The sequence below is a fragment of the Penicillium hordei genome (genome assembly GCF_028827395.1).
Source record: "Penicillium hordei strain IBT 12815 chromosome Unknown utg000003l_segment0_segment0, whole genome shotgun sequence".
In the NCBI taxonomy this organism is placed as follows: domain Eukaryota; kingdom Fungi; phylum Ascomycota; class Eurotiomycetes; order Eurotiales; family Aspergillaceae; genus Penicillium; species Penicillium hordei.
The window spans coordinates 2,670,957-2,695,586 of record NW_026623144.1 but is presented as its reverse complement, the minus strand read 5'-3'; the positions used below and the strand labels follow the sequence as shown (position 1 = coordinate 2,695,586).

Below are 24,630 nucleotides of genomic sequence, written 5' to 3'. Positions count from 1 at the left end.
AAATAGTCGGATCAATTCCGAAGGTTGTGAGATTTGAGTATAGCTCTTCTACCTGAGTTTATACTGTCTATACTTGGCCGGCTCCGGATATATTCTCGGAAGAGCTTGGACTAAGCTTGAAACTCATACCAAGTATGTCAAAACTCCTTTAGGTTGACACTTATTCAAGAAAAATGTGTGATCTATCAAGATATAACTGATATAAGAACTATTGGAGAATCATGCAAGTGTATGCAAATGGCCAAACGTTAGTGCTGAAACTGGATCTCCTTAAGCGGGCCGGTCACACCGACTCGACTTGAGGTTGACAAACTGATAAACAAGTTCAAATGATAAACCAAAAACAGAAGTTGAGATATATGAAATTGAAAAATATAGATGTAGATAAGAAATTGCATCATCCCGAATACCCGACGTCACCATGTCAGAAGGCGGAGAGAGGGAGAGAGGGAGAGAGGGAAGCTCAGTGTGCGTCCACGGGTGTGAACTCGTCTCCCCGCTCTCCCCAGCCACCGTCTTATCTGTTGCTTTCCACAATTTCTGCCTTTGATTTTCCTTCATCTCGAGTATTCAATTCTATCATACATCCCCTTCACTGTAATCCGGTGCAAAAAGATATGGCTCCTCCCCCTCCTTCCGCAAACTTGCCTCTGGTTGAGAGACTCAAGGCCTTGGCGCAGACCCTACAGTGCGTTTCCCCAGTCCAGTGCTGAAGTGACGCTTCAATGTCTTTTTTATCAGTACTAACAAAATGCCACGTTGCAGGTTCGCTTGGTTCGTTGGGTAGGTCAAATCTGCCGAAGCGCACACCGACAAAGACCTGAATCCAGGGTAACTAACAATTTCTAGACATGTGACACTTTTGCTCTCCGTCTTCCGCTACTCCCTGTCTTGCATCTTCTTCAACTACTACTCCTCCTCGGCACAGATTGCCTACCGCCTGACCTTCATTTCGGCCGCCGTGACTTATGGAATCGTCGTGTACAAGGGCCACTTCGCCCGGGGTGTCCAGGGCAGCCCTCTGGCAATTGTGATGAAGCTTATCTCTGATGAGAATGTGCAATACCTTGGTGAGTGATCGGCGATGCGACAGTCCAAAATTCAAGCTTACACGTACGCTAGGAATGGCTCTCGTCTGGCTGTACTCGCGCCAGCTCATCCTGGCTCTTCTGCCTTTCAGCGTCTACTCGGTCTTCCACGTCGCAACCTACAGCCGCATGTACCTGATTCCTACCCTGCAGCCCGCTGCTCCGGCCGCCCCTACCTCTCCCACCTCCCCCAGCTCCAAGCCCGCTGCCAAGCAGTCTCCCCTCGCCGAGACCATTGGACGATTCATCAAGCAATACTATGATGCCAGCATGGGTGTTGTCGCTACTCTCGAGATCGCCCTGCTGTTCCGCCTTGTTCTGTCCGCTATCACTTTCTCCAAGGGTAGCTGGGTGCTCCTGATCGTCTACCTGTCTTTCTTCCGCGCCCGCTACGCGCAGAGCTCTTTCGTCCAGCAGGCTGTCCGCCAGCTCACCGCCCGTGCCGACGCCACCATCTCCCACCAGAGCACCCCTCCCCAGGTTCGCCAGGGCTGGGAGACCCTCAAGGGTGTTGTGCGCCAGGGGTACGAGGCCACCGATATTGGCCGCTATATCTCTGGCCCTACCGCAGCCAAGAAGCCGCAGTAAATGTCGCTATGGTGATGTGCCAGGCACCTTGCTTTGCTAGCTGGAGCTCATGACGTCAGGGAAGAACGTGGGTTTTCGGTTTGCAAGATTGCTGAACGAAGGTGGTTGGTGCAAGACATAATATTACAGCCTTATCTTTCCCATTGGCATGTTCCCGCCTGAGCGAAGAACATGGAGGATGTCGGAGTATGGGACGTCCGGGTCCCGACTGTAGAAAAGAGGCGGACGCGGAGGATTCCCGCCATGATGATGCTATACGCAACGACTTGTGTTTATTATTTCTAGAGTGTTGCGATGCATAGTTTTTGTATTTGCTTCCCTCTTGTCAACATACCTTGTTTCGGATTCATTTGATTTTTCCAAGAGATTTGTAGAGATCCACTAAATATAGTACAGGCAACAACTGAACAGGAAATCTCACCCCCATGGAAGGATGCTGAAACAGGGTATATGTATGAATTTGTCAAAAATGAGCATGCATGGGTATATGTGTATGTAGTTTCGTGGATATCAAGGACAACTAAGACGCTCATTTGCGGATTTTGTAGGAACTAATCATTTTGTGTCCTTGCACAAATGGGAAGAAAACCACTCATGCAAAATCTACAGGTTCATTCATGCCATAAGTTATCCCCACCATCATATCTCTCAGGAGATATTAAAATGCTCCAATGACGAAATCCCGTGATTCATGCCTGAGGCGGCGATCGGGCCTTGGCGGCGAAGATAGGCCGATCAGAATTTTGGCTGGTGGAACAATCATCTCGCAAGCAATATTAATCAATCCTTTCTCGATCTCTTGTCACTCTTTATTCTTATCCTTACCTCTTAGGGGTGCTACTCTCCCGTTCAATCTCTCAGCACCCCCTAATCCCCAACCTGGTCCCGACCAGTACCACTCGGGATTGCAGTTTGGCATAATATTGCCATGAGCTTGACCTCGCGGGTGTTCGGCCTGTTCTCGACAGCGGCCTCGGACTCAACAGCGCCACCTGCGGGGGATTCGCATACCTCGACATGGACACAGTCGACTCTAATCGGTGGAATCGATGACTCACACCATAGCGTTCGAAATGGCGACCTCGCGCTGTTGGAGGACGAAGAGCCTCGGCCTCCATACCTACATGTACAATTGTCCCTAGTGACATCACACCATTATGCAAGGACTGACCTGATTTGAAATTATAGGCGATGTTAGCTGGTGGTACCGGAGGAACATGTGGCGATATGTTGATGCACTCATTAGACACAGTCAAGACCCGACAACAGGGCGATCCGACCTTTCCGCCTAAATACACTTCGATGGGCCAGTCATATTCAACAATTTACCGCCAAGAAGGTTTCAGTCGTGGATTATATGGAGGAGTAACGCCGGCCCTGCTCGGCTCGTTTCCGGGAACTGTGATCTTCTTCGGCGTCTATGAATATACCAAGCGCTTGATGATCGACTCGGGGATCAACCCCAGCATCGCGTATCTATCAGGTGGTTTCTTTGCCGACTTGGCTGCGTCGATTGTCTACGTGCCATCCGAGGTGCTGAAAACGCGACTCCAGTTGCAGGGCCGATATAACAACCCGCATTTCAACTCGGGCTACAACTACCGCAACATGCGAGATGGGTTCCGCCAGATCGTCCGCATGGAAGGATTCTCGGCATTATTCCACGGCTACAAGGCCACTATCTTCCGCGACCTCCCATTTTCGGCGCTCCAGTTCGCATTCTACGAGAAAGAGCAATCTATGGCTAAACATTGGGTTGGAAAACGGGACATCGGATTGGGATTGGAGATCTTGACAGCTGCCACCGCCGGCGGTATGGCTGGTGTGATCACCTGTCCGATGGATGTGGTTAAAACACGAATCCAAACCCAGCAAAACCACCTAGAGCCCCCATCTGGTTCGTCGGGCGCCAAACACTGTGTTGAGCACGTACCGAAAGAAAGCCCACGGCCGCACGCACCGGCATCATCACATCCCCACCCTTCCCGGCCACACTCGCGACCAATTTCCACATCAGGCGCAAACACATCAATCCCACCACCGGGTACACCCCGACTCGACACTTCCTCCGTGTTCACCGGCTTGAAGATGATCTACCGAACGGAAGGCATTGCGGGGTGGTTCCGCGGCGTGGGCCCACGCGGTGTATGGACTAGCATCCAAAGTGGGACTATGCTGGTTATGTACCAGTACCTGCTCAAACAACTCGAGGCCTACCAGGTTCTGGAAGAGTGTTTGTAGGACCTTTCATCTAACTGCATGCATTTCCAAGGTTGCTGTTCTTTCCACTTTTGCTTTTTTTTTTGTCATTGGGAAATGGGGGCGTTGGATTGTTTGTCCCGATTTGGGATGTTATGACCCTGGGTGCTTTGAGCACTTTGTATACTGTGTACCCTACTCTGTGATAGATTATTAGACTGGCTGCGGCCTCCTGTACCATAACACTTTTCAACTCCATATTATACATATTATATATATTTTGACATATCTTGGTATAGTCTAGGCTTTCTATTTTGTTTGACTGTTATTTATTGCTAATATCCAAACAAAAGGGCTAAAATATATTATCTATATCAAAAAGAAACATAGAATCTTTCTATTATACAACCTTAGTTACATATCCTTAAACGACCTAAAAAAAGAAAAGGAAAAGCCCATCAAAGAACTGGAATGACAGTGGACAAAGGGCGTGGACGCGCTAAACCGTGTTTTGTTTTGGCGATCCACGGATGTAAACAATTACCGGCTACTCCCCTCCCTTGCATCTTCTTTTCCCCCCCGTATTTACTTTCTTATTTGACATTGGTCCAATTTCCTACGTTAATATCGGATACATTATGTCTCTTCCTTATCTCAAGTCGCTGAAAAAGCCCGAGTTGGCCGAGTTGGCCGATCAGACGGACCTGCCACAGTAAGTGCGATTGCGATTGTCGCATAGAGTGAGCTAATCGAACCTATAGCTACGATGACTATAACAAGAATGATCTTGTGGTAGTGCTGGACAGACACCTCCGTGAAAATCGCTCTATCTTCTCCGGACTCAAGAGTCTCAATGAATACTACTCGCGCCTGGCCTCTCCACCCCGCAGAGGATCGCCCGTGAAGCGCGAAACCGCGCGAACTCCGGCGCGAACCCCAGCACGCCGGTCTGCAAAGAAGGAAGTGAAGGAAGAAGAAAATATGTAAGAGCGCTCTTCAACTCGCCATTCTATCTATTGCTATCGCGCACGTACTAATCCACGGATTAGCGAGGATGTGGAAGAAGCCGTTCCCAGCCCAGTTGTAGTCAGCCCGACTCCAGCTGTGGCGCGCACGAGTGTGCGCCAGTCTGCGCGCCAGACGCCCCGCCAGACGCCCCGTCAATCAACAGTTTTCCCAACCATCGTGGACCCCGAGCCATCACTGCCAGCATCTCCAGCTGCCATTACCGAAGCCATCGATGCGCAAACGGTCAAGCTGCGCGAGAGCCTTGAGAATGCATGGACTGCGTCGGGCTTTGTAGATCGGGCGCACTCTCTGCGCGCAACGCTGAGCAGCGTGAAGGCCATTGAGATCATTGTGCTGCTGCTTGAGAGTGGCAGTCTTGCGAAAGAGTTGATTCCGATACGCTACCTTACTACTACACCGCCTGTGCAAGCCGCGCAGATCCCTGCGATCCCCATCCGTGTTCCTGATCTATTTGTGTTGCTGGAAGCAGCGTTCTGGGCGCCGTTTTCGCTGTGGTTCCTTACTTGTCTGTTTTTGCCTTTGGTTTCCGCCTACTTTATCAACCTGAGCTGGCAGGCTTCTAGCAGTGCGCGTCGCACCCGGTCTGCGTCTAATCTCGCCCAGTTTGATCCGTTGACTTTCAACATCGTGAAGGCGTTGCTGGTGCACATTGTGTTTGGAAAGGATTTCAACTTCTTTGGTGTCTATAGCCGGTATGCTATTGGGAAGGTTCTTGACTCCGTCCCTGGTGGAGATGTCGGTCTCTTTACTGGATCCGCTATCGGCATTGTTGGTGCTCTGTACGAGGCTATTCTCCACCGCTCATAAGAGATTCGATATGACTTTTGTGGGGATGTACAGATGATCTGGTGAGGAATGGTTATTCAGTGGTTTTGGATGATTGTTACCCATTCGTCTCCATGGTTGTTTTTTTTTTTGGTTCTATGGGTTCAAGTTTTTAGTCACTGGTATGTGGATTATGCGATATGCGATATTGGGTTTCTTTTCTTGCTCTTTCCCCTGCCTATCTTATAGTCTCTCGTTCTAGCCAGAGAAGGCGCCTTGGGGTTCTTGTTCTTTTTTTTGTTCTGATCATCTTTTGGGGAGTCTTCTCTGTTTTCTCTTCTAATGACCGATTTATTATTTTCCAGTCTGTAACAGGGGTATAATAGTGTAGTAGTATGTGTATAGTCGGGTTTACCCATGTTGCGGACGGCTTTCTAATGTTGGCTTAAGCCTTGTTGGCGAGAGCCAATCCAATATATATGTTGCTATGGGTGGGCTGAACCACAAATTTCTGACAGCAATATGTGACTCTGATAGCCTAGGCAGGTGAGATTTGAGAAGATCTGGACAAACTGTCGTGGTACCCAACGTCATGCTTCATACTCAGTCACCTCTTCAGCCTCTCCGCCAACTCCACTGTGAACAAAACTGGAACAGAGGTTTCAACCTCCAGCTTGTCGGCGCGAATATGATTGCTTGTGGATAGTTGCCCTCCAATCTCGGTATGCCAATCCTCCACATCCCATTCAAAGCCATGGGTTGTAATCTTGGCAGGCGACGAGAAGGGGATGATCCCAACATTCTCTTCAAAGAAGTATTCTTGCTGCTGCTCCTGCTCTTGCTCACGCTTCCGCTTTCTCGGTGACTTGCTTGCATTAGCTGACGACGCTGTCGCGATGTCTGCTCGATTTGTTGCGGGCGTGTGGATTGTATTTTTCCCCGTCTGGATAATGAAGGTAATGCTTTCCTCAGAGACAAGATAAAGGTTACCACCTGCAGATGGCTTGGCACCAGAGCTTGAGGTGTTAGTTTCCGTTTCACGGATTGAGCGCTGGGTCTGTGTCATCATGTACAAATGGTGGATTTGGGAAAAGGCTTGGTCCACACGGCCACCCAAACCACCGAGGATCACAATTTCCAGAGGTGATTGATCAGATGGTGAGGTTGATGTGTTTTCGTTTGCGCCATTGATGTCTGATTTGGTAATGTTTGCTCCCTTTCTGGGAGAAGCTATGATCTCCGCAGCATGGTTGTTGAGATATTTCAGACACTTTGTGAAGTCTGTTGAGTATTGGTCTGGATCTTGGAGGATAGACACTCCCAGTCCCTCATAATATTCTCGCACTGTGGGGCGGATAGAATCAAGGTCGCCGACAATGGAGTCAGGAAGCTATATCTCTGGTCAGCTTGATCTCTGTTAGGCAATAACTAGGACTGAAGTAGTCCAGAAGGATTACACAAATAGAAAAGTCCATATATATCGCTTACTTGTTTGGATTCTGTTTCACTATCTTCCGGCATATCAAAAAGCCGATTGGCACCTCCATCGGCGCAAATAATATAGGATGCTGTATCGGCGTTAGTATTTCTTATCTAAGATATCACATTTATGAATAATTCATATAGAAACTTACCATATCTGCTCAACACGCCAAAAGCTTTCTCATTGATGGGCTGATTGAGGATGAGAAGAGCATAAGGCGAAGGACTTCCCCCAGGACGGAAGAATCGGCTGGGATCCCACTCCATTGCAAGAGATAAATACAAATCAAACCGAACTAGTCCAAAAGATGTAAACAGACCAAGAGAAATCAAAAGCTTGAGGGATTTCGTGGTGACGGTTTTATTATCTTGACTTGAGCTGCAACGTGACTGGCTGACGCGGGCAGAACAACCTCAGGCCAAAATCCACATCGCTTTCCAACTTCTCCATCCCGCGGTGCCTCGACTCCCCTCCTCCCAATCCCTTCTTGGAGGAACTCTCGGTCCATTCGATTGATTCCCACACTTCTTACACATAATGTTCCGTCCCGCCGCTCGAGCGCTTGCCCGCGCGCCCACTGTCGCAACCCGTACACCTGCGAACAGACGATTGATAAGCACCGGTCCGACAAAGTCGAGAAGCTGGAAGAACACCTTCTTGCGATTGGGCTTGGCTGGTGGTGCTATCTACTACTACAACACGAGCAGTGTTTTCTCCGAGGAGCCGAAGTGTATGTCTCGCCGATTGGAGTTGGGATTGCCCTTGTTCCTCGATTCCGAGGTTGCGAGCCGCGACAATCCCGTCACTGTCAAGGATGACAAGTTCTGGAATCACAAATCGCTAACTCTCCTTCTATTTGGCTCTAGTCTCTATCCTTTCTTCGATCCGGAAACAAAATGGTGATGATGCCAACCCCCAGACCCTCGACTCCATTACTCCCAAGATTCGCGAAGAACGAGCTGCCGCGCAGTCCCAAAAGAGCGAGTCTGCTGCTTTGGAAGGTGGTCTGAACCCCCAGGAGCTCCAGGAGGAGGCTGGCCAGGAGGCTGCGTTCAACCCGGAGACCGGCGAGATCAACTGGGACTGCCCTTGTCTTGGAGGCATGGCCCACGGGCCTTGCGGGGAGGACTTCAAGGCTGCATTCAGCTGCTTTGTCTTCTCCGAGGAAGAGCCCAAGGGCATCGACTGCATTGATAAATTCAAGTATGTTTTCTATCGTTTTTGAGGCTGCTGGTCCCGTGCTAACAATTTTTGCAGGGCAATGCAAGATTGCTTCCGCCAATACCCCGAAGTCTACGGCGCCGAGCTAGAGGACGACGATGAGCCCCAACCCCAGTCCGATGCTCCCGCCCCCTCCGATGCTCCAGCCCCCTCCGATGTTACCCCCACTGCTGCCGAGGTCGATGCGTCTTCGCACCCCACTGAGAAGCAGACCCGCGCCAAGGAAGTCCACACCCAGGTGAAAACCGAAAGCGCTGCTGCAGGCGAGCACGCCGAGGGAGACTCCCTCATCCCCAAGGCTGCGCATGACACCGAGGAGAAGAACCAGGCCAACAACGCTTAGAGCTGACCTTTCGAATCTCTGCATCCTGTTTGACGCCACCCTCCCCTAGAGACAAGCCTACTACTTGACATCTTTTGTAATGCACATCAGGGACTGGGATTGGAGTTGTGTATTATATAGACCTTTCTGCTATCTCTCCATCTCACGTTTTGCCTTTGATGCATTTTCCCCTCCGTGATCTTTCAGCATATCCATTCCCCGGTCTGCGCTCCTCTGTGTTTTTCCTGATACTTCCCCTGTCAATGTGTAACTTATTGTACCGATATGCTTCACGCTCTTGTCCCTTGGGCAAATGAAAGAAAGAGGGGAAATCGAATAGACTTGTTGCATCATAACTGGTAGTTATCCAGTATAGACCTTATACACAAAGAATCCAACAAAGAACGTTTCCAGTCCTGCCGATTGATTTTTCTACAACGATTGTCACCTATTGCAACCATTCTTGCCTAGCCATAAATTGATGCAATCTTCGACTAACACTCGCCCCATTCCATAATTCTTCATCTCCTTCGTTTCTCTTTTCCGGCATCCCCACCTGCTCCAATGCAAATGAAGCTGCAACAGATCCATAACAAGCCGCTTCAGGGATATTACCCATTCTTTGGAGATATCCAATGGCATAGCCTCCCAGAAATGCATTTCCAGCTCCAGTCGGATCAACCACTTTGGAAGCCTGCTCTTCTCCCATGTCTGCTGTGTAAAATGGAGGTAGCCATTGAGAGGTGATGTTACGCGATTGAACTAAGCAACCATTTTCACCAGCTCGAATAACCACCGCTCCTTTTCCTTCTGGGCCGACTCCGCTAGTTAGGAACTTCGAACCCAACCTTTCGATCTCGGATCTATTGAATGATGCAACCGGGGAAGTTTCGAAGAATGCCGTCAGCTCTAAGTGGTTTGGAGTAAACACGTCGACTAAAGCGGCGGTTTCTAGACAGCCTTCAAGGTTCTCCGGTTTGCATGAAAGAGGTGCCGGCTCCCAGATTATCAAAGGTCGATCTGGTATACCCTCCTGCTCTCGAAGAGAGAGAAGGGTTAGAGCGAGTGTTTTCATATCTTGCGGACTAGCGAGATAATGATACACCTTCGACGTTAGCAAGGCGGTGCCCTGTAACTTGCTTCCTTGAACTGCTAGAACCGGCGTGGTGTACTTGAAACTCTTGGCTAGAAGATAAGTTAACTCATTTATATATGTTTCGTGTGCTGGTTCGGTGAGCATGGATTAAGAGTTTCGATTCATAAAAAGGTGGCAGGGATAAGGGATTTCGTACGTCCGAATGTAGTATCTTGGTACTCTAGTAAGCCTCGAGTCGAGGGCCTATCTGATTCATTTTCTATAAGTAGGCTTGTATCCCAGCTATGCAAGTGTTCTGCGATAGTGTCTGGAAAGTCATTTCCAACATGGATCGGCCAAGCCAAGGAGCGGCTGAGCGGCGAGGGTAGAAACAACCGAGCACCGAGAGTGGCTAGAAGAAATAGGTCAATTAGAAATCTAGTTGCTTGACATGGTGCAGGCAAAACAGACCATAAGCTCCGGACCCTCCTAGTACATTGGTTAAAGGTTTCCGGTTGGGAAAACGGATCTCGTCAAGCACCACCAAGCCAAAGCTTGCGAAAGAAATGCTGTCCATGTGAAAATGTGTCCCCAAACCCACTTTTCTGAGAGAATAAATCGATATTAAAAGTCTGTTTGGTTTTCTGGGGTCGAAACGAACAGAGACCGGTGGGACCGGGCGGCTCAGCCGTCGTGTTCAGCCCGCCCTGTGGGTACGTACAAGTTTCAGTCCACTGTCTCATGAGGGAAAAAGTGTATGATCCTGCGCACTTCTTTTGGAGAACACATTTGTTTTTACTAATTAATTAGCTTAGATGATATACACTTTGATAATCTTCATTTGACATCTAAGTAAATCATTTTATTTTTGTGATTATATCTTGCCCTAGATTCGAGTGCTCTTGAGGTTCAGAAACTTCACACACACACACACACACACACATATATATATATAGTACTTTGTTGATCCTTCTAAGGTTTTTCTCCCTCTAAACTTTCAAGCCAACTCACATTCGATCAAGCTCTCAGCACTATCCAGCGGCGTCCAGATTTTAGTAATTTTGAGACCAACTGGCTCAATAACTTGATGCCACTGCTGTTCAGTCCGCTCCTTAGCACCAAGATCCACCATCATTATCAAGTCCAGAGAAGTAGCCTGCCAGTGGGCCCCGGTATTGGGAATAACGTTCTCGTTGATCAGTAATTTGCTGTATCCCGGTGTCATCGCAGCAACCAATTGTGACAGGATTTTCTGGCATGTCTCGTCATTCCAGTCATGCAGGACGGAGTGCAAGAAATATACGCGCGCGCCTAAGTAGACATATATCAGCTACTGGTTAATGTTCGATGTGCGTCAATTTACTTACCCTTGATGGGTTGTTCCTGGTAGAAGTCGTGGGCCATGGGCTTAATTGCTGCGTTCAACGACTTGATATCTTCCAAAACGTGTGGCTGGTCTTGCAGGATCAATTTGCCGGGTGTGTTTGGCCACTTCGATATGAACTCCTCCAGATCATGCCCTTTGTTTCCGCCAACGTCCACGATGAAAACATCTTCTTCGCCCGTCTTTGCTCCCTCGATAAGAGTTTCTACCGGGTAGAAGTTCCCATCCATCCAGCTGGGTCTACCTTGGTGGTAGGCCGACATGAGATTGTTGAATTGGGCGCCGAGTTCAGGATAGTCGGGGTTCTTGCCGTTAAGGAATTCGAAGAAGTGATAGTCGGTTTTAAATCCTAGGGTAAACGGACAGTCTGTTCCTTCGGTAGGACTTCGATAATCGTTTTTCCTGAGCCAGGCGGGCAGCGCATTGATTGCTGGAAGGGTGCATGCATTACTGCGGGCGAAACACGAAATCAGTAAACCGATTTGGATGAGGCGGAGATCCACGGATGGAACTACTTACATGCACGGCCAAGCATCATTGTACCGCTTAATAGCGAGTGTCGTGGTTAGCCCGTTGCGGCCATACTCATCCATACCAGTCTCAACAAAGACCCCCATTGTGGCGAGATGCTTCATGATACGACCTTCACAATAATGAGCGTCATGATTATCTGACTTGGACATTGTCACTGACCGAGAAGTTCGGGTTCCGCGCCTGTTGTTGCTGCGAGCTCTGCCACGGTTTTAGGCTTGTCCGTCTGCGCTAATATGAAGAAGATTCCCAGATCGATACAAGTTTCAATGCCAGCAAACGCTGTGGGCTATTACACAGAAACAACCAAATAAGCATTCTCAATTCCTGAATCAAGGTCTTCTTTGCTCTGACGCACCTGGGCCCAGCAGTATCGCAGCATGGTCTCCTGGGGCGTTTCCATTGCCTGTACGAGAGACCGGGCTGTCTCTAGAAGCTTTAGGCGCGCATCACCATCGCCATTGCTGTAAGCCTGGGAGTAAGATTCAACTTCCTTTTGCAAATGCGCAAGTTTCTCAGGGGCGCTGGGTGCAGTGGCAACTTGAGGATCAATAATGGCTACACCATAGCCATTAGTTGCGGATCCGTTTGATGCATCGTTGACTGTCATTTTGAAAATTTGTGAACTTGACCTTTCACGGAGATGAAATGGCAAAATTAGAACTGAAAAATGGACTATCTTCAACTTCTGGCTATACAAGGGGGATTACGATTCATCTTAAGCGATTGCGATTGCGATTGTTTGAGTATGGGTTCCACTATGGAGCACCAAAAACTTGATAACTAGCATCTCATGCCTACAACATAGTTAATAATGAGACAAAATGCTACAGACTAACGCTATAAAAGGATCATTCCGTTATTCCGTTATTCCGTTATGTGTTTATTGAATTCTTTCATGTATTCGGTCCAGTTCGAGGGGGCGAAGAAATGGAGTCAAATCGACAAAATCACTTATTGGTCGATAATCGGGGATGATCAGCCCATGTCTAGTTATTACCACATACGGGTCGGGGATACGGATGAAAATGTGTATGAGGTGCTGGGATCAGCACGCTAAAACTACACAGAAGTCTCGCAGGATTGTGATGCCTGTCCGTAATTTACGCTAGGGAATAATCCCATTTTTTGGTATTTCTTTTTTTGCCACTCAAAAGATCCTCGCCTCCTTTGGATCTTATAAAGATGTTAGGCACTACGATTGTCTTGAGATAGACCATCCCCCGGTATGGCGGATTCGATCATGGATGCCCCCAAAATGGGCAACAAAGGCCCGAAAATGATGGCGGTGATGTGGTCAATGACAACTCTTGCCACGTTTCTCGTTATCGCTCGTTTATGTGTCCGACAACGAATGTTACGCAACTTCGGGTTCGATGACTGGTTGATCGGAGCATCTATGGTGATTATCCCATCTGTTTTGCATATCGCATACTCCCGGTCTAGCATTTCTGACATCTGCGACTGCTTCAGATCTTCGGTCTAACTTACGTTGCAACTACGACAGTCTCAGTGGCTTACGGATATGGGCAACACAAGATGAATCTTAAACCTAGGTCCGCTGAGCTCGCCCTCATGTGGAATATGATCTCGTTCATTTTCGGAATTATATCCTTCGTAATACCGAAGCTTGCGGTTGCTGCACTGCTCCACCGAATACTGAACCCAAACCTTACCCAACGTATAATAGTGTGGGGTCTTGTCAGCTTGGTTGCTGTCATTGCCCTTGTCAACATCCTGATCTATGTTACCATGTGTGATCCACCACAGGCACTTTGGAAGAGCTCGATGATATTGAACGGGGAGGCGAAGTGCAGGGATATTTGGATTCTTATAAACTATGCCACATTCAATGGAGGTGAGAGGTGTTCGATGGGTCTCGTTATTCCCGTGACAGTGACTGATTACCGCCATGCATGGACAGCCTTCTCTGCATTTGTCGACCTTTTCCTCGCAATTTATCCCGGGGTCGTTCTATTCAAGCTTCAAATATCATTACGCAAAAAGATTGCTCTGACTGCTGCGCTTGGTCTGGGCTCAATGTATGGAAATCTAGCAAATGATCCCTTCAAGTGCCTCGAAGCTAACAAGTGCGGTCAATCCCAGTGCGGCTGCAACTGCAATGGTCAAATGCACTCAGATCAAAGGTCTGGCTGACCAGACAGATCCAACATGTTAGTTCTACTTTCTGAATTTGATCATAACCTGCTTTCAAATGCTAATGCTGCTCCGTGAATTAGTTAGCACTGTATCTCTTGTGGTTTGGACAAAGTAAGACATTGCATCTTCTAGGCATGTTGCTATGATACTAACAAACCCCCAGTGTCGAAGCCAATGTCGTTGTCATTGCTGCCTGCATACCAACATTACAACCGGTGCTCGAACTTATTCTGAGAAAACTGAAACTCGTTTCGACATCTAAGTGTCACTCCAAGCCATCATCTTATGCGCAGCACAAAGTATACGACAATCAACCGAGCTCCCGGACTTACGTGTCAAAAAAAGAAAGAACAATCTCATTGCACAGAAAGGAGAGCCAGGAAAGTATTCTAGATGACTTGGAGCAATACCAAATACGGCGCACAGATGAGGTTCACGTTGAATATGAGATGCAACGACCGAAATAGGCTACCGACTACCTAAATGTACAATATACTCAAAATAATCAAATAACATAGAAATCGGATTATGAAGATGATGGTTGGTTTGGATATCAACTTTATATGCACTTTTCATAAGCTATTACCTATATATAATCTAGCAACAGAACCTCGGAACACCACTACGAATGTTTCACCGCAAACGACCATAAAAATGAGTTGATAACTACATAGGTCCATCGCAGCTCCTGATAAAGACATTTACAGGACCCTCAGATCTTAAAATGATAAGGGGCTTGATAGTAAACTATTACTAACGTAATTATTATATATAAGAATAGTCGGCCGCCTATACGAGCTGGTCATGTCTTTTTGGTAGTCCTTTTAGGTCTTTTTCTCTAGGTATATTCTCCTTCTCAAGTATATTTAAAGTAGATAATAAAAAAGGCCGAAACAAATTGATTGAGTCCATAAAACGAAAGGATTCCCCACTCTATGTATGACGCTCACACGGCCAATGCTTCATCATAACTGACTAACTCTAGCTCGGGATCTGGCTCCGGGTGAGGGCTGGGCCGGGGGCTCGGGGTGTGCGAGGTGCATCTCAGATGCCATAGTAAATTAAATTAGCACGCATATAAAAGAGAGTGAGAGAGAGAGAGTAGTTGAGAAAGGAAGAATATAGTATTCAACAGATTGACTAAAATACAGGTCGAATACAGAGGAATTAGGACAAACTATATGCATCTCCACACCGCTTTTTTAGTGCTGGCTGAATTTTACTGGGGTACAACATAGACTGTTGCAGGTTAGAATGTCAATCTCAATATAGGCCAATGACGACACACCTGGGTTGAAAATTGGCGGATACTCGAAATTAGCTGGTCATATAAGCGAAAATCAGGGTATCCCCGAGGTATTTTCTGAGTATCCCCGAGCTGGTGGCCCGTCTCACAAACCAGTGGAGATCACACTTTGTGTTCTAGCTCCTAGTGTGGATGCACAATGAAACACACTGTGAGTTATTTCGGGGCTCTCCATGACGAGTACAAGGTAGTTACGTGGCAGCCGCTTTCCCAGCATCTACAACCTTCGTAGCGGAAATGATAATGAACACACAGAGAGAGTAAGTGGGATCTCTGGGGTTTAAATAATCAACACCGAAAAACTAACCGTGGATGCTAATAACGTAATGGGCGCTTAGGGTTAAACTTTAGAGAAAGTAACAAAGATATGGAAAGGGGTGGTACTAATAAATGAGGGAGCAGCGAAAGACATAAACAATAAACATTCGTAGACATCATCTTGACAACGAACCAGTTGGCGCTTTGGAGTATTGCCACGATGCAGCGAGATCCTTGCATGCTAGTCCGTTCGCACTCTCTGTGTCCGGGATGCTACTGTATTAGTGCATGACAATAATACCCTCCTTGCGGCACGCCGACGTCAAGGTTGCCGTAAGCCATGCTCTCTCTGTGCTGCTACGCATGTGTGGCATTGGGAATCAAGAAGGAAATGGACCGGATAGAGGCTAGAGACGCGACGAGTTTGAAGGATATGAGCTTCTTGAGCGGGTTTGGATACTTGATATAGATGTCGACAATAATGGAGCCCCTACTTTAGATATTCTTCGCCTACCAAGACTCTTTCTCGGTTCACCACCACTACGGACGACGAAGTGTGGCTCGAGACCTTAGCTCTATGGCTATTACTGCCGGTGAAAGATTACCGATGTGGGTATTTACTATTCGCCCCCTTTCATAGCTAAGGACTCGTGTGCCGGGGCGGCAGGGCTCCGGGGGTGAATCTATGTTAAAGGTATTAGTAGTTATTATTGTGCAACTATGTTGTATGTCCATTAGGAATCGACTCCTTACCGACCTCATAGTATAGGATGTGTTTTTTACCCGATCTATAAGAACCTGCAACCCGAGTCGCGTCGACCTTCGCATACTAGCCGGATAAGTGATATCAAAAAGTTGGGTTGGAAATTATTGATCCATTTAGATCTGTGATAATATTCGCTCCCATAGAAAAGAAGGTACGCGGTAGCGCTTATTAAAGGTTCTATACATATAATAAATCTAATACACCCACTGCATCAAAAGTCCGTACACCGAGTGATAGGCAACTCTAGACCTCCAAACCTGACAACCTGAGTCGCGAAATGCAACCCATTCACCAACAACAAGGTGGTCGCCCATCATTCTAAAAACACCATTGAGATGCTGACTCCTATTCAGACATGTCAAAAATCTGCAGATGATCATGCAGCGCCACCAGCCGCTTTCTTCATCTCATCACTGTGGAGCTTCTTCCAGCTGCCAAAGAAGCCAATGACGGTGGCAATACCAAAGGCGGCAATAGTAATTGCAAAGACAGCTTTCAGACCAACCATGTAGGCATCGATGATGACGGAAACTTGTGAGTCTGTAAAAGCTTCGCGGATTTGAGTTGCACCGGTCGCAGTAACTACCGCCGGGTCGATCTCGGGGAGTTTTATGGCAATTGTTTGAATCAGCTGGTTGTTGAAGGCGCACTGTGCTGCTGCGAGAAAGAAAGCTCCACCAACGGTCATGAAGTCTAGCACTACTGTTAGGAGAAAACTGGTGAAAGGTACAGTAAGTTCAGGACTCACAATTGACTATAGCTGTAGCCTGTGACATGTCTTCTGGTGACGCGTGGACTTGCGCGTTTGAAATGGCAGTCTGGAATGACCAGCCCGTGCTGAAGCCAACAATAATCTGATACCCAATCCACTTGCCAGTAGATGTTTCAGTATTAAAAGTATAGAACAGGCCACAGCCGATGGTTCCTAAAGCGCCACCTAAAACCCAGAACAGAGGTACAATGCGGATTTTGGATAGCGCGAATCCCTGTACGATGGCAGCGATGGTTAGCGGGATAATGAAGGCGAGCATCTTGACACCAGATCCGATTGGACTGCTGTTATAGACGCTTTGGAAATAGATCGGAAGATAGTAAAGGATGATGAAGTAGGCGCCGCCAAAGAAGAACATGAATATGGAGCCCACGGAAATGTAAGGTTTCATAAACTACGGCGATTTTGGCAATTAGTTCATATCAGGGCAGAATGGGGATTGCGTAATGGCTTACGAGACGTGGGACAATCATTGCACGTTCCTTCTGGTAAATTTCCCAAGCCACAAAGACCACAACGAGCACACAAAAGCCGACCAGCAGTCCTACAACTTGGCTGCTGTGCCAGGAATGTGTTTGTCCGCCATACTGAAGCGCAAGGATAAACGAAACGATCAATCCCATCATAAGAGCTGCACCGACGAGGTCCATTTGCAAGAGCTTCTCTTTAGGTGTAGCCTTTGCCGGGGCTGCGCTACTTGGGGCCTTGAAGAGCAAGAATATCAGTCCGGCAGCCAGTCCCCCGATGGGCAGATTGACGTAGAAGCACTATTAAGTGGTTAGTTATAGCACTAATACTTCAATGCCTCTCTTCTTACCCAGCGCCATGACACTTTGTCAGTGAAAGCACCGCCGATAAGCGGTCCCAAGACCGCGGCGATGCCATAGGTTGCTCCAGTAAAGCCCAAAAGTTGTGGGCGTTTCTCAGGAGGTGCAGCGAACCCGATAATCGTGAAAACTCCCACGCCAACTCCAGCTCCGCCGAAGCCAGCGATAGCTCTGCCGACTATAAGGGTTGTAGGGTCTTGAGCCACGGCGCAGATGAGACTGCCCACTTCAAAAATGAACACAGCAACAAGAAACCAAAGCTTGATCGGAAAGTACTTGAAAAACTTTCCCCAGGTTGATTGGAAGGCTTTAATAATTAGCTATTTCGTAATGACCATGTATCTGAGCATTCGTAGATGGAAAGGAAAGAGGTGCTCTGCGTAAAAGGTTAATATGCCATCTAGAAACGAATTTGTCCATATAACTAACCACAGCCATATGTCATCAAATAGGCTGACCCGTACCACGACACTTTGTTCAGGTCATGGAATTCGTCCGTTATCTTGGGAATGGCCGTGCCGAGGATGGTCTGCTGATAGCCTTGATTAGCTGTGTGGTGCATCGCGAAACAGGGGACTGACGTTGTCAAGTGCTACCAAAAACATTCCCAGCATGAGTGAAAGCACAACAGCAACCAGGCGGGCACCATGCGGATATTCATCAGTTGCATGGGCTTTTGCGTCGTCGTTGGTGACATGAATGCCGCCTGACTCTGAGATGATGGCTTGTTTGTCCATTGTTGAACAAGTTTGCAAAACGGTGATATGACAATATTAAAGATTGCCCCTTTCCATATTACGAAAGAAATAGTCTGTTTATATAGGTTCCGGACGGACTCCAGCCGCAACAAACAAACTCAGGCCTACATGCCACATCTCCGAGTTACTCAAGGTGTGTCACTAGTTCGGCCGAATCAAGCTCGGCCCCGTTCAATCTTCTAAAATGCCCGGAAGGAGATGTACCTGATCAGTCGTATTCATACATTGTGTTACTCTGAAGGACAGAGAGTCAAACTCTTTTAAGACAAACAATATCTTCAAGATACCGCGAACAGCAGAATAAATATGCATTTCTTGCGAGTTGCACGTTCCCTTAAGCGTGTGCATATCTCGGCTGAATCGTCCGAATCGTCCGAAGGCGGTTCGGACGATTATCCATTTGTCAGCAGGGAGGTACATCTAACTAACTAGTTACCCAGGGGCAACCACACCGAAAAGCGCCTCGGACATCTCCAGTACGAATCATTTCGGCCCAAACTTCTTGATAGCGTATCAACACATTTCTGCACTCGGACAAAGGCTAGACTCTCTTGCTACGGTCACAGCTTGCGACAGCTTACGCACCAAATGGTGGCTCCCTCGGACGAACCCGCACCGAAGCGCAGAAAGGTTCGCAAAGGTACACACAGCTGCTGGGAGTGTAGGCAGAGAAAAGTCAAGTGTACCTTTTCATCACTAGATGGCGCGATCTGCATCACTTGCCATCGTCGAGGCACGAAATGCACCAGTCAAGTAATCTTGAACAGACCAGAAATGGCTGAGAGCGACACAGGAGATAGTGGGCAAGACGCTGCTATTAATACACGGCTAGTGGGCGAGAGTGGTGTCCGTTCTCGATCAGATGCCACTGTTGGATGTTTACCATCAACTCCCCTTTCAATTCACCGAACACCAGCATCGTCATTGCATGGCATAGTTAGTCAGCATCTTCACATAGTTACACAGCTATATACTAATGGCATATAAAAGGAAAAGAATTTATCGAGTCGCCTACAGACTACTCAAGAATCATCAAGCCAACTCCCGACACCTCAGTTGCCACCAGCCCCAGTGTCTAGTCATGGCTCCATTTCGGAGGTTTCCGCATATCCCAGCATCACTCAAGCCCTACGAAGTTCTCTCCCTCCTCGGAAAGATATTGAAATCCTCATCGAAAGACTCAGCAGTATGTCAATCTTTTGCTACAAATCTAGCTTTGAACTATGCAGCTCGTGGCCAAGCGAAAAAGCCCAAGAACAAATACCAACAACCAATCTCCTATATTCGGAAAGCCACCCAATCTTGTTGGCAAGGCAAATGCTGCTTTTCGTAGTAGGGTTGCAACATCTGTCTCCCACAAAAGCTATACCTGGCCTCACCAAGCATCATCGCGCTATTATGGAGCAGCTAGCAGACTCCGTCATCAATCTAGTAAATACGAATGACGTCTTGCTTGGCACATTGGAGGCTCTCGAGAACCTCATTCTTGAAGGCTTCTATCACATAGATCGCGGCAACATCCGACGAGCCTGGATCACAATGCGCCGTGCTGTCATGACAGCACAGCTATTGGGCTTGCATCGACCAGGCCACTATCGCTTCAAAGTCGTCAACCAGCAAAGCGATCTTGATCCTGCGGCCATGTGGGCCTGTGTGGTTTCCACGGAACAATTTCTGTGCTTGCTACTGGGTCTGCCCACAAGCACCAGCGGTACGAGTTTCGCAATCCCCAGGGTTGAGAGCGGCAACTTGCCTATATTCGTTCCAGATATGGTACCCAAAATTATCGAACGTAATCAGAAGAATTCACCCCAAGAAGCACTTGATATGACTCAAGAGATGGATCAAGAACTATTGAGGGCCATTGAGCAATGGCCTCCTGCGTTCTGGCGGCCATTGCAATTCGCGGGTCTCGAAGTAGACTCGGCGGAGGCCTTCTGGGAAACTCGACGAGCTTGGGACCATGTGTTTTATTACTCTTTGGTGAACCAGCTCCATCTGCCATATATGCTAAACCCAAGACATGCCTCGCAGAGGGTGTACTCGAGAATCGCCTGTGCAAGCGCCAGTCGTGAGATTTTGAGCCGACAGATCGCGATCCGTACGTTCAACCCAGTCACGGCCGGCTGTCGGATGGGCGATTTTATAGCTCTGATTGCTGGTATGACACTGATGCTGGCTCACATCTTGAGCCACTGTAACAAGGGCACGGAAAACCTACTTGTACACCACCGAGTTGGAGATCGGGCGACAGTGGAACGGGCTCTCGAGTGTATGGAATCCGTGTCGGAGCTACATGAGGATGTCCTCACAGCGAAATGTGCTGCCCTTCTTAAGCATTTGTTGGATATTGAAGCGGGGCCTGCACAGAAGTACTCGGATGTCGGTGAAGAAAACGACCAAAACGTGTTGGTAGTGAAGGTGCCGTACGTTGGTGCCATCAGAATTGCGCGAGACAGTATTTCTATTACGCCCTTCGACGCAGAGCAGGAGCAGGTTCCCCATGAGGGCGTGACAATTGGTGGCTTTGGGTCTATCCATGTCAGAACACCACAAGTCTCCAACCATCATACACCTACTGATGTAGTCGCACCCGATGCTGCAGCCTCACGAGGAACCGCGCAGGCAGTGGAGGCATCTTCAGCACGGAAGCATGGGGGGCAGGTTTCCCAGGCCGCGTCTGGAGATGTTTTCACACTGCCAGAAGATGCATTCCCGGATGCTTCTGCTGGCATGGAAGAATGGCTTTTCCAAGGACTTGACACTGCCTTCTTTGATATGCTGATGAGCGGAGCTAGGGAGCCGCTAAATGGTACTGACACTGAAGGATGGAATTTTACAATTTCCCCATGAATAATGATAACTGATAAAACTCTAGGAGCTTTCCTCATTTGCTTGGTGTGAATATTGATTCTCAGAGTCTTAATATAGGCTAATCTACAAGGCAAATGTCGTCTTTGTCATGTCACCTAAGATTGTGCAAAGTACTATAATGTCTATATTAGTTAGAAAGGCCATCTATCCTTATATCTGCAAGTTTAACCCCTTTTTCCAATTTTCTTTTCCAACTTTCAATCAGACGTCTATACCCTCTGTAATTCTTTATCAAAGATACTGGACTTTGAATGAAGAGCAATTATAAGGAATTCTTGAGAAATTCAAAGGCGCCGGTCTACACTACATGGATAGAAGGGCGAGAATTAGGGTACGAGTAAGCCTGTATGGCGTCAATAGTCTGCCGAGGTCGTCATTCGCGTGTTTGATGACGCTAATTGCGTTGAAGGGGGCCTGACATGTCGGCATTTGTGATAATTGACCAAATTCCAGACTTTACCAAACTACGATCCCGCATGTTGGTGTTCTATTGTCTGTTTTCTCTTTGTCTTTCCATGAGATAAGTTCTGGAGAAAAACTGATTTTGGGAATTTAGGGGCAGAGCGCACACTTTTGCTACGTTGCAGCATCTATCTGCAACAGATTCTACTCCTCAATGGCGTGATATATAAGGATATGAGGACTCCCCAAAACGGGATGAATGACCTATGATAAGTAATTGTTTACTTTAGCTTAGCGCACTTAGCATCCCATTCAAGCGATGCAAACGAGTTAGCTGGAGTGCTCGGCTAATGCCCCAATCTATCTGTTGGGGATTCTGAGGCTATATAACAGACAACTCTGGTTAACACGTTAGTATTTTTCAAGGTTCAATCACTGTCTGTCTAGATGGCTGGCTTGTCATCTCCGGTTCAAACAAAGGCCGATGCGTCAAAACAAGCATCTGTTATCACCCAAGTGCAAGACAGCGATGAACCCCATCGTGATATTTCTGGTGACGTGATCGAGGATGGCCTACGAAGAGGGCTTAAGGGTCGTCAATTTATGATCATTGCCCTAGGGAGTATTATCGGACCAGGTTGCTTTTATGGCTTAGGCTATGGAATCTACGAAGCTGGCCCATTGGGGCTCTTGATTGGATTTTCTATTGTGGGTGAGTTGTTTGCCATCATAAATACATTCCAATGTTTTCACTAGGTTGACAGAACCTATAGGAGCCTCGGTGTGGATTTTGATGCAAAGTGTTGGAGAGATTGCTACACTTTTTCCAGTTCATGGTGGCTTTGTTGAGGTATATGAAATATCAGCTAATGCTAATCTCAACCATCTGAACATCTTGCTAACCTCTTTTATACAGCACTGTGATCGATTCGTGGATCCAGCCTTCAGCTTTGCCGTATCTTGGCTTTATTATTTCATGTGGAGTGTATTTCTAGCATCGGGTGAGTGTCATCAACAAGCAAGAAATGATATTCACACTAATAGAGTCAAAAAGATTGGAATAACGCCACGGTCTTCCTTCAATTCTGGATTCCCGATACCATTATCCCTGTTTGGGCTTGGTACATCTTGTTCTTCGTCTTCTTCTAGATTTTAACAACCCTTGGGGTGAATTTCTATGGAGAGACTGAATACTATTTCGGCATGTTCAAGTTCCTGTCGCTGATCGTGCTGTTCTTCATTTCGATTCTTGCCGATACTGGTGCGTTCGGGAATGGGTATGTCGGATTCACATACTGGAAAGAACCTTATGGTGAGTATTCTTGCACTGGATAAATCCCAAGGGAATTGACTCGCGAGTCTGACATTCTGTTAGGTCCAATCCGAAATGGAATCAACGGATTCGGCCAAGTATTTGTTCTGGCCGCCGCATACTATGTTGGAACTGAAATTGTTTCTGTCGCCGCGGGCGAGTCTAGAAACCCTCAACGCGATGTTCCTCGTGTGAGTATATCGGGTGAAAATGTGGCCTTTAGCGTAAGTTTGACACTGATTTTTGTTTAGGCCACCAATTCTATCCTCTACCGTATCCTGTTCGTCTTCATTGGTATGTCATTTTTTCAAGGCCTGATCTGTCCCTCAACATCGGATGATCTGGTGCATCCAGCCTCTAAAACGGCATCGTCTCCGTTCACTATTGGCTTTATACTTGCTGGATGGAAGTCCTCCGGACATTTTGTCAACTCCATCATCCTCATTGCCTTCATTTCCGCTGCGAATGGAGTTATTTACATCCAATCACGAACGCTCTACTCTCTCGCTTTGAAACGAAAAGCGCCCTCATTCTTCGCAATAACAAATGCTAGGGGAGGTCAGCTAATTTTTCCCTTTATTCCCCCTCTGATAGAAGCTGATACCGTGTCCAGTCCTATACCCGGCAATCATCTTCTCAAATATGTGGGGCTTCTTAGGTCTGATGTCCTTGCAAACAACAGCTGGGAGCCTCTTTTCCTATTTCACCTCCTTTGGCGGGACAGCAGCTTATATTGCTTGGGCTGCTATCACATTTGTCCAGCTTAGGGTTCGCGCTGCCGCAAAGAAGCAAGGTATTGACGTTAAATCATTCCCTTTCAAAGCGCCGGGTCACATTTTGATCTACTGGAGCAACTTCTTTTTCAATATTTTCCTGCTCTTGATTCAAGGTTTCACGGTATTCGAGGCGCCTTTCAACTATAAGTCGTTTATCGCTTCATATATTAGCATTCCGGTGTTTTTCCTGATGTTCGTTGGGTACAAATGGTGGTTCAAGAGTAAATGGTCAGTCATTCCCGCTTCATACCAAAATAACAGTCGATACTTACATTCAAATTTTCCTTCAGGGTATCATTGGATCAAATTCACTTCCCTGATAGACTAACATGGTCCTCTGAAGATCCGGACAAGACAAGAAAAAGATCATGGGGCAGAAGGCTATTGGAAATTTTGAAAGAATAGCTGTTTCAGATTCATTATCACGATACGTAAGCAAGGCAAGAAGGAGGAAAACTCCCAGTCATTCATTTTAGGGGTTCCCAATCTGGAGTTTCAAGTCTATACCAGTGTTTTATCAACATGCCATGTCGCAGGCCAGCCTGACATCAAGGTTCGTTTAACTCTACCCGAGATTAACTCTACCCGAGATAGACTAGGAATGTATGTCGAAAAGCTATTTCATGATACAAGCAATCCTACCGGAGATCTGGACTCCTACTCATACAATTTCCTCTTTTCAAATACATACTCTTTGGCAACTCTTCCGATGTAGATTGCCTTTAAGAATAAAC

The 24,630-nt window shown here is 47.3% G+C and overlaps 10 protein-coding genes across 10 annotated transcripts; 7 read left to right on the top strand and 3 right to left on the bottom strand.

Moving 5' to 3' along the window:
- Window positions 1-617: 617 nt before the first annotated feature.
- N7537_006250 (uncharacterized protein) lies at window positions 618-1,676 on the top strand (the record flags this gene model as incomplete). Its single annotated transcript, XM_056897307.1, has 4 exons — window positions 618-688; window positions 766-783; window positions 850-1,070; window positions 1,123-1,676. 4 exons carry the CDS (start codon window positions 618-620, stop codon window positions 1,674-1,676), a joined length of 864 nt encoding a protein of 287 aa, XP_056753092.1.
- A 928-nt stretch (window positions 1,677-2,604) lies between these two features.
- N7537_006249 (putative mitochondrial carrier protein) lies at window positions 2,605-3,917 on the top strand (the record flags this gene model as incomplete). The annotated part of the gene is made up of 2 exons (XM_056897306.1): window positions 2,605-2,802; window positions 2,865-3,917. 2 exons carry the CDS (start codon window positions 2,605-2,607, stop codon window positions 3,915-3,917), a joined length of 1,251 nt encoding a protein of 416 aa, XP_056753091.1.
- A 596-nt stretch (window positions 3,918-4,513) lies between these two features.
- On the top strand, window positions 4,514-5,711 carry N7537_006248 (uncharacterized protein; the record flags this gene model as incomplete). Its single annotated transcript, XM_056897305.1, has 3 exons — window positions 4,514-4,587; window positions 4,637-4,858; window positions 4,925-5,711. The coding sequence occupies 3 exons, from the start codon at window positions 4,514-4,516 to the stop codon at window positions 5,709-5,711; spliced, it is 1,083 nt and encodes a 360-aa protein (XP_056753090.1).
- Window positions 5,712-6,276: 565 nt separating this feature from the next.
- Window positions 6,277-7,418, bottom strand: N7537_006247 (thiamine diphosphokinase; the record flags this gene model as incomplete). Its single annotated transcript, XM_056897304.1, has 3 exons — window positions 6,277-7,059; window positions 7,158-7,237; window positions 7,304-7,418. The coding sequence occupies 3 exons, from the start codon at window positions 7,416-7,418 to the stop codon at window positions 6,277-6,279; spliced, it is 978 nt and encodes a 325-aa protein (XP_056753089.1).
- Window positions 7,419-7,563: 145 nt separating this feature from the next.
- Window positions 7,564-8,716, top strand: N7537_006246 (coiled-coil-helix-coiled-coil-helix domain-containing protein; the record flags this gene model as incomplete). Its single annotated transcript, XM_056897303.1, has 3 exons — window positions 7,564-7,882; window positions 8,019-8,355; window positions 8,410-8,716. The coding sequence occupies exons 1-3, from the start codon at window positions 7,690-7,692 to the stop codon at window positions 8,714-8,716; spliced, it is 837 nt and encodes a 278-aa protein (XP_056753088.1). The 5' UTR covers window positions 7,564-7,689.
- Window positions 8,717-9,058: 342 nt separating this feature from the next.
- Window positions 9,059-12,295, bottom strand: N7537_006245 (uncharacterized protein; the record flags this gene model as incomplete). The annotated part of the gene is made up of 7 exons (XM_056897302.1): window positions 9,059-9,127; window positions 9,195-9,880; window positions 10,782-11,081; window positions 11,138-11,604; window positions 11,674-11,797; window positions 11,848-11,974; window positions 12,044-12,295. The coding sequence occupies 7 exons, from the start codon at window positions 12,293-12,295 to the stop codon at window positions 9,059-9,061; spliced, it is 2,025 nt and encodes a 674-aa protein (XP_056753087.1).
- Window positions 12,296-12,913: 618 nt separating this feature from the next.
- N7537_006244 (uncharacterized protein) lies at window positions 12,914-14,312 on the top strand (the record flags this gene model as incomplete). Its single annotated transcript, XM_056897301.1, has 5 exons — window positions 12,914-13,087; window positions 13,159-13,727; window positions 13,792-13,859; window positions 13,926-13,956; window positions 14,009-14,312. The coding sequence occupies 5 exons, from the start codon at window positions 12,914-12,916 to the stop codon at window positions 14,310-14,312; spliced, it is 1,146 nt and encodes a 381-aa protein (XP_056753086.1).
- A 2,239-nt stretch (window positions 14,313-16,551) lies between these two features.
- On the bottom strand, window positions 16,552-18,511 carry N7537_006243 (MDR family MFS transporter; the record flags this gene model as incomplete). Its single annotated transcript, XM_056897300.1, has 6 exons — window positions 16,552-16,868; window positions 16,924-17,341; window positions 17,403-17,714; window positions 17,765-18,081; window positions 18,207-18,303; window positions 18,356-18,511. 6 exons carry the CDS (start codon window positions 18,509-18,511, stop codon window positions 16,552-16,554), a joined length of 1,617 nt encoding a protein of 538 aa, XP_056753085.1.
- A 795-nt stretch (window positions 18,512-19,306) lies between these two features.
- On the top strand, window positions 19,307-21,385 carry N7537_006242 (fungal specific transcription factor domain-containing protein; the record flags this gene model as incomplete). Its single annotated transcript, XM_056897299.1, has 2 exons — window positions 19,307-19,468; window positions 19,523-21,385. The coding sequence occupies 2 exons, from the start codon at window positions 19,307-19,309 to the stop codon at window positions 21,383-21,385; spliced, it is 2,025 nt and encodes a 674-aa protein (XP_056753084.1).
- An 870-nt stretch (window positions 21,386-22,255) lies between these two features.
- On the top strand, window positions 22,256-24,224 carry N7537_006241 (uncharacterized protein; the record flags this gene model as incomplete). The annotated part of the gene is given in 9 exon segments (XM_056897298.1): window positions 22,256-22,520; window positions 22,582-22,658; window positions 22,725-22,793; window positions 22,958-23,120; window positions 23,184-23,344; window positions 23,372-23,414; window positions 23,433-23,678; window positions 23,734-24,117; window positions 24,187-24,224. 9 exon segments carry the CDS (start codon window positions 22,256-22,258, stop codon window positions 24,222-24,224), a joined length of 1,446 nt encoding a protein of 481 aa, XP_056753083.1.
- Window positions 24,225-24,630: the final 406 nt, after the last annotated feature.